General features: G+C 33.1%; 1 protein-coding gene across 3 annotated transcripts; it reads right to left on the reverse strand.

Moving 5' to 3' along the window:
• Nucleotides 1–1,460: 1,460 nt before the first annotated feature.
• Nucleotides 1,461–11,679, reverse strand: LOC132729833 (serine/arginine-rich splicing factor 6-like). Of its 3 annotated transcripts, none has more exons than XM_060715663.1 (3): nucleotides 11,551–11,679; nucleotides 4,164–4,349; nucleotides 1,461–3,059 (listed from the first exon to the last, which is right to left on the reverse strand). In XM_060715663.1, the coding sequence occupies exons 1-3, from the start codon at nucleotides 11,582–11,584 to the stop codon at nucleotides 2,065–2,067; spliced, it is 1,215 nt and encodes a 404-aa protein (XP_060571646.1). In that variant the 5' UTR covers nucleotides 11,585–11,679; the 3' UTR covers nucleotides 1,461–2,064. The 3 variants fall into 3 exon arrangements, with proteins under 3 accessions (XP_060571646.1, XP_060571647.1, XP_060571645.1); XM_060715664.1 differs by lacking the exon at nucleotides 11,551–11,679 and adding an exon at nucleotides 9,280–9,403; XM_060715662.1 differs by lacking the exon at nucleotides 11,551–11,679 and adding an exon at nucleotides 8,653–8,915.
• Between the last annotated feature and the right edge of the window lie 2,979 nt (nucleotides 11,680–14,658).

The raw sequence follows: 14,658 nt of genomic DNA on the forward strand, positions 1-14,658 counted from the left end.
AGGGGTGGTGATATCAATTTTTTACATTTGAAACTGAAATCCCTTATAGACTGTTCCAAATTCAAAAAAGTACAAATACATTACACAAATTTAGCAGGTTTAAATGATTATTTTTGTATAATTTATTTACTTTAAATGTTCAGTCACAGGGACCCAGCACAGTGTTGAGAAAGTGTAAAAAAGTAATTCCAAAAAATAAAATATATACTGTATATATAATATATAGTCTATATATTATATATAAAGTTTTTTTTTTCCAGAATAACTTTTTTTACACTATCCCAACACAATGTGCCGGGTCCCTTTGTGTTCAGTCAGTAGTAGTCAGTATTAAAAAAAGCTCTCTAAAAGCAAAGACAAATAAATACTTCTTTACAAGAAAAATATAGTCATGATTGTACATGTATAATGTCAATCATACATGTATATTGTTATGAATGAATATATTCCGAAACAGTGATTAGTAATACATGTACATGATATTCTTGAACAAATATGGCATCATTGAAGAAATACAAGAGTGTGAAAATATAAAATATGAAAAGAAAATTAAAGAAAAACACTTCCATTCCAACTTATTATGAAATATCATTAAAAATTAATGAAAATATGTTATTTGAAACTTTTTTTGTAAAGATTTGGACGTAGAATAACCTTTATTTTGATTCAAATTTGTGAAATGCAGCAAAGAATTGACATATTGTGACAGTAAAGTTCTGCCTTTATAACCACTATATGATTTTTATTAATTTGTGATTGGAACTTTTTTAATTTTAAATTCATCCAATGAATAAGCAGATCACGAAAGAACTTGATATTCTTACACCTTATCTGTTAAAGATAAAACATGCTAAAAATAAATTTGTCATTTCAAATAATGTAATAAAAATGTGAAAATAGTGGTCTCAAAAAGTTAAGATATTCAGATTTTGTAACTGTGGTCTCTATATATTCACTGGTTGTCTTTCACATTGGTTTTACCGATGATGAAAAGATAAATGATAAACAGAAATACGTACATGTAAGATATATAGAATCAAATAAGAACAACGTAAAAATGTCATATGTAATGAAATTACACAAGGTAAAAATATATAACAAATATAATACAATATACAATAATTGTGTTAATGATGCATATATTACATGCCTATATACAAATATAAAATAGTATTAGTAGCACACTTAAATATATAAAAATAAAAATATATAATATATGATATTAATCATTAATGATCAAATTAAAAGATATATATATATGCTCATGTATTCACTGGTATAAAAATATAGGAAAAATCTCACTAAAGTTTGGTCCTTTAACATTTTCAAAGCCATTTATTAGAACTAATGTACCATCTTAGTTGCTTACTGATAAGATTTGAGTAATATAATTATTAAATAAGGATTTGAAATTGATTATTAATTGAAACTTATCCGGACAGTCAATTAAGTTTCTGTGAATGAAATGAGTCACCAGTTTCTGCAAGAGGTGTCTGTTAGTCAGTTAATATTGCACACCTTTCCTATAATCATCCCTGGCCTCTGCTATGGTGGCTGATTTGTGCCATGTCGTATTTTCTTTGTGCTGGACAAAAATAAGACTTATCAACATTTTACCCACAAAAAAATCAGTGGCGATTTTTTGGGGTTTTTTTTTGCTTGGCACCCCATGGAGCAAAAATATGAGCTGGCACAGATCAGTCACCATACTCCGCTAATATAATTTGAAACGTGGCTAAATGTTAGTTGGAAAGCATTTAACCTCAAGTAAAGTGTGTAATATGAATCTAACAATATATATTGAAGTTTTGCACTTGAAGTTAAATATAACTTTATAAAGCTATTTAAAACAAGTTTATTGTATTAAAATCACGTTTGTTTTCTATGACCAAAACACACGATTTTAGGAAATTGAAAAAGTGTCTTTTTTATATATGATTTTTTCTATCAATTTAAACAATGTTTTAAAACTCCTACAAATGTAGTAAATATTGCATAGATGATGTATATAATACATATTTGTAACTATTTAATAAATCTATTGAACCTAACAAGATGCTTAGATCAAACGGCTGAACTTTTCTTTTTCATGTCAGCAAAAATAGGAAGCATAGCTTGTTCTTTATTAATTCGTTTGGCTTCCCTTTGAGAAGACGATCTTGACCTCCGCGTACTTCCGCTTCCGCTTCTAGAACTACCCGCACTTCCCGGTGACCTTGACCTATCATGTCTATCACTGCTCGAGCTGCGATCTTTACTGCGAGTTCGCCTAGGTTTTCTACGACCTTGTTCGTCTTTTTCATTGTTTTTGTATCTCCTGTGTGAGCTAGACCTCGATGGTGAATTTCGCCTAAGACTTGGGTTCTTTTGAAACCGCGATGAAGACGTTGTAGCTGTAAAATCAGTGCCTTCAGTGGTCAAAGACGCTCCCGTGGCCTCTGAACTCTCGTATGTTCTTGATGGAGAAGAATCTCGTTTCTTGGACTTATTTCTAAATGCTTTTTGGTCATCCCATTCTTTACTATCACGACGCGCTAAATTCTTCTCATGCTTTTCGAGAGTTTCAATAGTGAGTGGCGAATCACTACGCGGATTTCGTTTAGGAAAGTCTTCACGTCTTGACATTCTTTGAGATTCATCTTCAGTTCGACGATACCTTCCACCTGTATTCCTGGAATCGATTTCATCTTGCCTACCCGTGGCTCTTTTGTAAGAGCTACGACTTTTCCTATCGCGTTCCCGGTCTGTCTCGCGTTCCATTCTATAATTTCCTCCAACCACTTCATCATCCACACTCGACGAATCCTCGTATGAAGATTCACTAGAAAACGCGTCATTGACCTGGCCACCACGAGGTCGACGGACACGTGGTGGGGATAAATCTCTTCCGTCAGCATCGCTTACAGAAGAGGTGTCAGAACTATGCCGCGTAAAAGCTGGATTTGAGTGTCCAGAATCGTGGCCACGTTCGCGTCGTCTGCTTCGTCTTGCCGCTTCCGGGTCAGGAAACTGATTGACCTTTGAACGCTGGGGGTAGTCGTATTGGGTATTTGATGCCGCTGAAATAAAAACAAAAATGTTATCTTAGTTATTATGTTAGTAACTATTTCAAGCATAACTATAGTGCCTGACGAACAGTGGATAAATGAAACTACACATGTACTTCCATTTTTCACAAGAAAGGTGCGAGATAAAATACGTTGGCTACTCTAATGTAGAAGGTGTTCGTTATAGCAAGACATAGTGCACATTTAATTGAATAGACCTAGCTGTGATTTCATATATACTTCCAATCAAATGTTTGAGTAGGATAACATTAACTTTAGTACCATAAGTCCAGGCATGGCTTTTTGCTTGACAATTTCCAGTCAGACACTAGTATCCTAAATGAAAGTATCGTCTTATATAACAGTTCACATATATTTCATGTATGTGAACCATGTATGTGAGGCAGCTATCCAGCCAGCTTATATTTGGACAGCTGATTCTACCCATGTATACCTTCTAGTACCCGAAATAATGACCTAATTAAGGCGTTCCTGGCATGATCCTGTCCAGTAAAACCTCATCAACAATGTTTATAACAATTAAACATCAACTTATACGAAATGCATGAAAATAGCAAGAGACTTTAAAGAAACAGTAAGAAATAAGTAAGAAGCCTTTTCAAAAATTATCACATAGTTTAAGACGTTTTTACAATACATTATAGTGTATCAATAATTATTTAGTTTTAACTTTTAACCTTTGTTGTTAATATTAGGACAATTCAAATAGTACATGAACAATCAGTATTACTTCACAAAATGAGACCGTCATATATGTCGCAAAACCAACGAAACCAGTGACATAGACGGATGTACAAATATACTATTCCTGGCGAGACGAAACGTTAAAAGGTATTAATAATTATTGCTACAACTTTATATGAGTTATAACGATAAAGCACAGATAGGGCTGTAGACCATGGCGTTGAAGATGACACATCATTTCACCAATAGAACTCTCCTTTTTTCCATTAAAAAGTGTACGTATTGTTAAATAATGTTATTTTATGGGGTTTTTTTGTTCTTTTTTTTTTTGTTTGATCTTTTTTTTTTAACAGGGAACATGTATGTAAACATTTTTCATTTTGGAGAAAAAGCTATACGACTAGTATTTACCCGTTGAAAATACATCAGTTGATTTTGTCATGTTTGTGTTCGCCTTCTCTTTCCTCGCTTTCATATAGCAGTATATCACTAGAGCTATCACGCCGACAATCAAGGCGCAACCTCCGACCCCGGCGCCGACGAATATGCCCGCCGAGGCTCCGCCCCCGCCACCGTCCGACATGTATGGGTACTGACCTGTAAATAGACGTAGAGATGATTTATATTACGGAACTCGGTTAGTGTTGTAATGATATTAATAAAAGTATTGACAATTAAAATAACTACTGGAATGATAATTATAACATTATCTTTGATTTTTATTCAATACTATCATTGATAACATAATACAAAGTTGAAGGATGATGACGATAGTGATAATGATGATGGGTGTTGTTGTTGACGGTATTGTTGTTGTTGCTAATGATGATTGTGGTGAGCATGATGATGATGAGGCTTACGACGGTGATGATTTTGATGGTGCTAATAGCAACAACGACGATGGTGGTAGTACGATGATGATGATGATGATGATGTTAAAGTTGACGGTGATCATGATAATAAAGATGATGGTAGTGGTGATAGTGATAAGTTATGACAGCATAGTCAATGTCAGGTATTAGTGTTTGAAGATGATGATAATGATGGTGTTAATGATGACGACGACGACAATGATAATAATGACGATAATTATGATAGGGATAATGATGCTGATGATGATGATGATAGTAGTGTATTTCAGTGACACAATTTAAAAATTCACATGTTGACGGAAATGACATTTGTAACAGAAATGAAATTTTTTTCTTGTAAATGAACAAAAGTTAAACGAAATACACAAAAATGTAACAAATGTAGATATATGCACCAAGTGTTATGATGTATGGTACACATTATATCTGTATGTAACTAACTACCGGTGAAATGTATAATTTATTAAGCTACAAGTACTGTTAGACTGACATCATGTACTAACATTATTATAATGGGATGTCTCGACTACATGACAAAATTTTACACATGTCTCCAAGGTCACGCAAGTTCACTTTTCCAGCCCTTTATCAAGATCGTCCTCAAATGTTCTTATAAAACATTTACTGAGAATGTTGAAATAATAGTAATATTAAGGAAATGACATTATATAGAAATATGCACCTTGAAAGTTTTTCATTTCCAGTGAATGAGATTTACATTCTAATGTATATTCGTACCCGCAGAAATGTGGAGAAAACGGGTCCGTAATGCATGTATAAAAGAATAACTCATTACCACAATATTATATAATCTAGAAAAACAAGAGCTGACAGAGGAGACAGCACGCTCGATAAATTATGTACTGGACGCAGTAAAGGAATGCAAAACTACAAATATATTTCTGTACATCAGTTATCAAGGAAGCACTCAAATGTTCATTTTTTTTCTCAAAATTTTATAATCTTGACAAAAATGCAGAAAAACTCTTATTCATTGTCACTCGATTAACACAAATGCAAGTACATGTAGGTTATTATAAAATTTACAGGTTTATAAATGTCGAAGTCTCACTTTGCGCGCAAAAAGATGATGTTTTGGACGACATATGTTGCGTTGACCGCTTTGTTGTTGTTGTTGTTTTTACTGACATATTCGAGCCTATTACATGTCGTCTGCACGTTGACAAGTGCAAACTCGTAAAAGGGTTATTTAATGTTTCTGCATAATTACTATAATTGAAAACATAGGAAAAGCTATTAATTTGAGCTCTTTTCCCACTTTTATTCGTGTTTAAATATAAACACATGTTTCTTTACGCCGGGTTTTCAGTTTGACTGGTTGAACGAGCCTTATACGAGCTTCAATCTATACGCAGTGTTTTTTTTTATGAAATTTTCAACACAACCTGTGGCTTTCTGAAGGAGACAAATATAGCGCTATAAATCAGCAAAATGAAAACGCTAACAACTAAAAAGGGAATATCACCATACACTGATCAAATTTTTAATTCATTTCAATTTAACATGCAAGGTAGGCTACAAAGCAAACAGTATACTGAAAGCTTTTTTGTCTTCGTCCATTAAATTTAACATCAAGCTGATCTTCGTCAGCTGCTGTTAAGTCATGGTTCTGGTGGCATTCCGTACTACGGAATGCCGTTAGGGCCATCGCCTATGAATGTGTTGATCTGAAACGCGATAGTCGATAGTACGATGGTGAAAACGCAAAATCACGAAACTACGATGGTGAAAACGCGAAATTACGATGATGAAAACGCGATAGTACGATGATGAAAACGCGACAGTACGATACTACGATGATGAAAACGCGATAAACTATCGTGTTTTCACCATCGTACTGTCGCGTTTTCACCATCGTAGTTTCGTGATTTCGCGTTTTCATCATCGTACAATCGTGTTTTCATCATCGTACTTTCGCGTTTTCACCATCGTACTATCGCGTTTTCATCATCGTACTGTCGTGTTTTCATCATCGTACTATCACGTTTTCACCATCGTATTGTCGTGTTTTCATCATCGTACTATCGCGTTTTCATCATCGTACTTTTGCGTTTTCATTATCGTATTATCGCGTTTTCACCATCGTAGTTTCGTGATTTCGCGTTTTCACCATCGTACTATCGACTGTCGCGTTTCAGATCAACACATTCATAGGCGATGGCCCTAACGGCATTCCGGAATGCCATTCGGGCCATCGCCTATGAATGATTTGATCTGAAACGCGATACTCGACAGTACGATGATGAAAACACGATAGTTTATCGCATTTTCTTCATCGTAGTATGGTACTGTCGCGTTTTCATCATCGTAATTTCGCGTTTTCATCATCGTAATTTCGCGTTTTCACCATCGTAGTTTCGTGATTTCGCGTTTTCACCATCGTACTATCGACTATCGCGTTTCAGATCAACACATTCATATGCGATGGCCCTAACGGCATTCCGTACAAATCGGCTGGGCATTGCAAGGAAAAATAATGTATTTGGGGGAAATTTTGGCATTTTTTGACTAGGGGAAACAAAATTGGCCTATTCCAAACAGACTTCCTGTTCTCCACACCAATCTTAAAGTGATAAATTTTAATGATTATTTACTAGACGTGACCATTTTGCGTAACTTAAAAGGAAAACATAACTTGTACAACAAAAGGATATAAAAAATAAATATCAAAAGCATTAAAGTATTTGTCATATGATATAGCACGGTGAAATAAGTTATAATACTATAAATATCACAAATACATGTAGTATTTGTCATAAACGGCTTTACTATGTTTACAGTCGGTACTGGGTAGGTCACGATTTTGTGTGTCATCAATTTCTTTTCTTTGTAAGCTTTTCAATTAAGATGATCAAAATATTTATTTCTTTTTGGTTGTATGTCCATTTGAATATTACCTTGAATTTTACAGTTAAGCAATCAGACAAAAACATTGCATTGAATTGAAATTGAATAGAAGATCTATAGTCATGATAGTATATCTATGCATGCGATTTAACGAAGGAAATTTCATGCAAATTTAAAGGTATCGTGAATAATTTCCCTTATTTCAAACGAATTAACTTTAAATACTTTAAAATATGTGTGTGAGGACCCCCCACCCCCTTCCAGGAGGATGAAGAAATATATGGCCATGTAAAACAATACGATTCTCTTTAAAATGTATTCCTAAATTTTAAATAAGCGGATTCAAATGTAACTCGAGAGCCATGACGGCAAACTTAACGATACCAGTACATATATGTATCTGAGCCAATGATCAGATACATTTGTTACTCATCGATCATTTCGTAGGTCAATGGTCTGAAGGTAACTGGCCCGGGGTTATTTTGTCTGTGTTATGGTCACGTCATGGGAAATTCACGTATTCAAATTATGTGCATTCAATAAACCATTCAATCAGTATCTGCTTTGTTGTATGTTAATGTTCTTCCTACCTATAGTCAAATCATTATATGACGTCTAGAATGGGTTCTGGAATACCTCTGTTTTGTTAAGGTTAGAATTCATGGGAAGGAAATTGTCAAGAAAAAATACAGAACAATTTAATGAAAGGTCAATCCTACCTGAAATGAATTAAATGTTCAAAGTTTAATGATCTTAATATATATATGCAGCGCATGTCAATGGGGGAAATAATGTCAACAACTATACAAACAGGATAATCTATTTCAAAGAGTGTTGGACCATAAACACTTGATTCCTACCTTCATGGCTTGCCATTTACATACATGGGGAAAAATAGGACTCGCCCTTAATATATTAAGATGGCTCTTTTAAGACTCCATAATATGAATAATTTTGTATGACTTATTTGTGATTATAGGTAAAGGCGGCTCCAAAAACACTCTTGCTTGTTGGATTAACCTTTTAGCGATGTGGTTCAGTGTCCGCCCAGTAGTGACTGAGTCCATATGGCATGGGCTAAATCCCCATTTGTTCAGTGCAAGATATACATCAAATTTAGGATTACTTTAACAATATCAAAGTATATTTTGTGAACAAACCTCGTACTGTTGTAAATATAACTCGAGGAAACCATGTTTGGTTCATGACTCTCTTCTCCGTAAATCCGGTTGTTGTAGAGGATATATTTGCAGTCGAATTCATTGATATATCCCTACAGTACTGTATAATTGGTCGAAATGTACACACTAATGTACTTTTTATGTACTAAATTATCAACCTCAGTGTATTAAAATTTAAATCCAAATCTCACATTTACATATGTCCAAAATCATCACAATTATTTCAAATATAGTTTGGAATAACTCCTGAATAAAGCGAATAACGGAAACATGTATACATTGTGGTCAAACTAAGGCATGAATGGTCACTTTGAAATGCAAATTGACCTCTCAATTTCAATTTAATGGTCAGTTTAATGGCCCCAGGTGATGATGAAAGATCAAAGGGCCAATCAACAGGTGAGAATAAGTTATTACCCAGGGCAAGATAACAGTAAAATGCAACAAAATTTTACAAATTTCCCGTAAGGATTGCTTAAAGTTACGCACTTCGTCAATATCATTATATAATATGGTTTTAGGGCTGTTTAATCACGATCAAACCTCGCTATTGACCTTAATGATAAATATAAAACATCAGTAACGCGGCTACAAATTATCACCTACCTTAATTAGTTCCTTAAATAAAATAAATCCGACTTTAATATGATGCGATACTTTAAAAAATCATGTCCTTAAGACGCCATATTTGAAAAAGCGTTACGGTATTGTGTTATGATCAAGTGGTCTATAAATAGAACAGTGTCGCATTCCTTTTATTAACTTACCTGTACTGGTTACCTGCCAGGTTAAAATTACAGGTAAGCGGGAACCAGGCAATACACACCTGGTTAATCATGGGTGATAGTAAACAAATTATTTTATCAATGACAAATATACGTTATATATTGTATATTTGTGTATTAGATGTTTACAGGATATTTGTGTATTGAAAGGTTTTTATTGACTAATGCTTTGATAACGAAACGTACTGTTACACAATTATCTATATACCTTGATAACACTTTATATCAATGTAATTATCTAGTTCAAGTAACCGAAGTTCTCCAAATGGTTAGGATGTAATAGGATATAATGTAACACTATATATTGACACATTTAAAAAAATGATTAGATAAAGAAAAGTAATATAAAAGCAATAATTATCATGTTTTCTTGTTGTTGTTGTTGTTAGGCCGTGTCTACACCTATTCAAGTTTCTTACATGTCACATTTAGATAAGCTAAATAAATGGCCCTTTCAACATTTTTTCAGGCACAATTTTTACTGAAATGTCTCATTAAGATAGCCCAGGATTTATACCTTTGTCTTTGCAAGACTATCATGTTTCTGTAAAATATGTGAAAAAAAGCGGGAAAATGATGCAATTAGCTAAAACAGAATGGAGTAAATGAAATGCGTTCATTCTTTTTTAAAATTGAAAAAATGTGACAAAAATTTATTTTGATGCAAATTCTTTATTTGATGAAAGTTATTCACTAAATGAACAAGATCATTTTAAATCCATTTTGACTCTACTTGAAAAAGAGCTCTTTTTTATTTTTTTACAATGTATTTATTTTTATTTATTTATTTATTTTTTGCTCTTCTGTGTATCAGCGTATTAATTTGTTCCTTTGACCAAGACATTGTAATCATTTACTGAAATTCAAAGGGCATGTACCAAAAAGTCAGAAAATAATAAAAATAACAGCACTATCAAACCTTCGGGCACATGTTTTGTGTCAAACCGGTGTTATCAGTGTCTTGACAGCCAAAAACTTGTAGAAAAATAGAACGTGTTCTATTGTTGTTGTTGAGGAGGAGATGGATTGATGATGATCGTTGGTGGTGATGATGATAATAATAATAATAATAATAATAATAATAATAATAATAATAATAATAATAATAATAATAATAAATAATAATAATGACGACGACGACGACGACGATGATGATGATGACGACGATGATGATGATGATGGCTGTTGTTGTTGATAATAATAATAAAAATAATAATAATAAAAGTAATAATAATTATAAAAAAATATAATAATGACGACGACGACAACGACGACGACGACGACGACGATGATGATGACGATGACGATGATGATGATGGTTGTGGTTGTGGTTGATGATGATGATAAACTGCTGATGAAAATGATATCAAAAAAGAAAGAAAAAGGAATGTCTACACGCTTAAAAGGGTTATATATGCATCCCATGAGAGTATTTTTCATCGTGTATACGGATTGTTACAAATAAAAATCTTCTGCATTTCTTTGAGAATGTTTCAAAGTATATTTGGTTAATGCTTCCGTTACAATCATGGACTTCTGTCAACGTAAGTCACGTGCGCAGAGTATTGTAACTCAGCAATTGTAATATAATTTTTTTCTATCTTCATCTAAAAAAAAACAACATAAATCTGATTCATAGCTTTGGCTACAAGTGCCCCGCCCTCTTCCTCTAAACCCTTAACCTGATGAATTTGTATAATGATCTTGCCCTCCTTTGAATTTGGAACAGTCCATTCAAGTTTCAGGTGTTTTCAACATCAAAATACAAAAAAAGCTTCCAACGGTAAAGAGCCTGGTCTGACAGCATGTCTTGTTCTATACTGGTGACAAAGACTAATCACATTCTCTTACAGAAGTATAAGGTTGAAAGATTTTCAAAAAAAAAGAGATCACTTAATTATCATAGTCGGTGAGTTGTCCTTTAAAGAACACTAATTTGCTTCTAACCACTAAGATTTTCTTTTATTTTATTAAGAATTGTTGAAATGTTTGTTCTGGGGACTTCTCTTAAGACGGACAAATTAAATGGACCCATTAATCTCTAATGCAAATACTAAAGAAAACTATTGTAAAATTTACAAAATCAACTTACTTGGTACATCAACGGGGTAAGGAGTTGGATTCATAGTCCCAACCGTCACGTATATTCCAATCAAGAATGAAAAAGGTTAAATCTGAAGTACTGACATTGAAACACTCATTGTAACTTTTGATAGTTTAAACAATAACGTAGCAGTTTAAATGCGTATATGACTCAACAACTGATTAAATTATTGCTAATAATTCACATATGAATTAATTAGCAATGTAGGTATGTATCTATATAATCCATGCATACCTTAATTAAAAGAACATAGTTTCTATGTGCTAAGCAACACTAAAAGGCCGTTTAAAGTAAACTATTGTTTCACGTCTCACTGACCTTTGTAGTGCCACACAAACAAATGTATGGTTATCGGGTTTATATAGATCAATTGGATAGAAAAGGATTAGTGCTGACCTAAATATGTTTGTCCGTTTACCAATCGAAACATTGCGATTCTCTCCGGGCGATCACGAAGCTTTCAATATGACAATAGAATTTCATGCATTAAACGGCGTATTATTCTCATCAGATACTTATATATTGCGTATTACAGAAAAAAATTTCATGTCAAACATGGGCTTGGAAATCTCACAATAATGTGAACTTGCAGGATAACAAATCTCTGATAAAGATTTTAGATGTATAACGTCATAGCTTCCTCTCCATTTATTTATAGATCTGTACGTGTTCTCCTGTATACGAAGACTCCCACTTCTTGAATTAAATGTCTAAGTTTTTCACTTGATATCAGCCTGTGTCTGGTGATTCCATGGCAATTTCGTCAGATCAAAAGGATAATGCAAGGACACGAAACGTGATTATATCACTTTCAACACCAAGAAACTTCTGGTGATGGCCCTTATCTATCATTCTGATTATTCATGTTATTGTTGGTGTCATGGTCTTACTAATTTTTGAAAAGATATACTCCAGGTAGTACATAATAAATTAATGAACTTCGTACTTAATCTTGGTCATAGATCATATATTCACAAACTGATTATTGAACATAAATGCATTAAGATTTTAAATTTGTTTCTAAACCATCCACCACCCATCCATGTATCCATCCATCCATGTACATGTATGTATCCATCCATCCATCCATGCATGCATCCATCGATTGCGTAAGGCCCCGTCCGATATTTTCACACATAATCAAGACAGTTGGGGCAATTAATTTCATTTTGTTCCCACCGTTTTTTACAGTACATACTCAGTATAGTAAAATGCATTGGTAATGGATGTCCAAGTATCACATCTTAATCTTATTTTTCAGGCCTATTTGAAAAATCAAAGTCGACGACGACAAAGGAATAAAATGCAAAAAAGAGAAAAATAATTATTGGGCGAGAATGGGCAATCGGAACGTCTATAATCCGAAGACTTACGGAAAGGGGAGAATGGACAGAGGAACTACAAACACACAAGCAAGCATGAATCTGCGTTTGAGCAAAGGTTTCCCATTCTAATTGCTATTGAGTTTCATTCCTAATGCAGAGGTGGGCTTTGAATAAACTGTTTTTTATATTTTTGTTACTAAATACAATTTTACATGTTTTATTTTCAGATTATGATGCCCATATGTTAATGATATTTTAAATAACCCCACCTTCAAACGACGTGTCACGTACTGTTTTCATTGGAATAATTATATTTTTCAATTTTGATTTGATATTTTCCTCTCTGATTGGACAAGAAACTGTGAAACAAGCTGTTACAAGCGGATGTAAAGAATAATCAATATAATAAGTTTATGTTGCAGAAGAATCAATCTGATAAGTTAAGATATAGAATATACATGTATATAGATATATATTGAAACGTATTATTTATTTATTTATACATTGTATAGAGCAAAACTTGTTTTTCTAATTCTATGAAAGATTCTTAAAAAGAATTGTAAGATTAGCTGTCTCTGTTATTTAACACACATGAATTTTGTACATAACCAGAATATTATGTTTCCGCGCAAATTCGTATTCTGTTATCTTAGGACTTTTACAATTTAGTGCGAGCATCATTCTCCCTAGAGAACATATACAGAGATATTTCTTTCAAATACGTATTTTGGTAATCTACTGTATTTCAAATGGTAAAGAACATTTTTTTTAAACTACAGGCATCAGATATTTTGCTCTATTCTCCTTTAAGATATAGAAAATCAGTCTGATAAATTTAAGATATAGAAAATCAGTCTGATATATTTTAAAATATAGAAAATCAGACTGATAAATTTAAGATACAGAAATCAGTCTGATATGACCAGGCATAGAATAACCAATCAATTCAATTAAAGTTCAGATGGGAAAAAAATGGAGATTTTAATAATCCTAGGTAAAAGATTACTAAAAACTAAAAGAACCTTTGAAGTTCTATATGAAATGTCATGAATAACAAACAGTGTTGGGCTTTTAAAGAAGGCGTCTATGCCCAAACCCAGATCTTAGGTACACGTATTTTGATTGGTCAGAAACCAGTATAGAAAATACATTGACCTATTATAATCCTTTGATTTGAGATAGAAATGTATTTTCCGCATCAGTTGTAAAATAAGTTGTGTTGCAGAACCTTAATACTTAACATAATTCTATTTTCGCTATTTAAATCTCTTTCCTTCCCTTTTTAACTATTCGGTATTATAGTTAGATCAAGCATCCAAATTTGAATCAGCCAATCTATGATCGGCTTATACCAATTTGTGGAGCATTAGCCAACAAGTAGAGATTTTGATGCTAAAGCATCAAGTCGCCGGATAGAAAAATGATTGTATTATCATAAATATAAGAAAATATCAGTTTAATGGTTCAAGTATAAAAATAAGAGGAACAATAAGTTGAGTAATGTTTGCCACTGAGGCTTGTAAGGCAAGTGATATGCTAGCAATTAGCAAAGATAGTTTATTATTTTTTTCTATGTATCTAATACGATTCCGAACCCCTACCGTCGTACCGTTTTGAAAACCTGCGCGACGGAAACCGACGGAATATAACGAAATCAACGATTACCATTATTTATTTCAATAATCTGCCTCTTAAGCATAAAATTACTTTGTGATGTTCAACCTTAACTAAACTATTGAACTTTCTTGTCAAAAGTTTGACAGAGAAGGCC

The sequence above is a fragment of the Ruditapes philippinarum genome, unplaced genomic scaffold (assembly GCF_026571515.1).
Source record: "Ruditapes philippinarum isolate M1 unplaced genomic scaffold, ASM2657151v2 ctg8269_1_1_1_1, whole genome shotgun sequence".
NCBI lineage: Eukaryota > Metazoa > Mollusca > Bivalvia > Venerida > Veneridae > Ruditapes > Ruditapes philippinarum.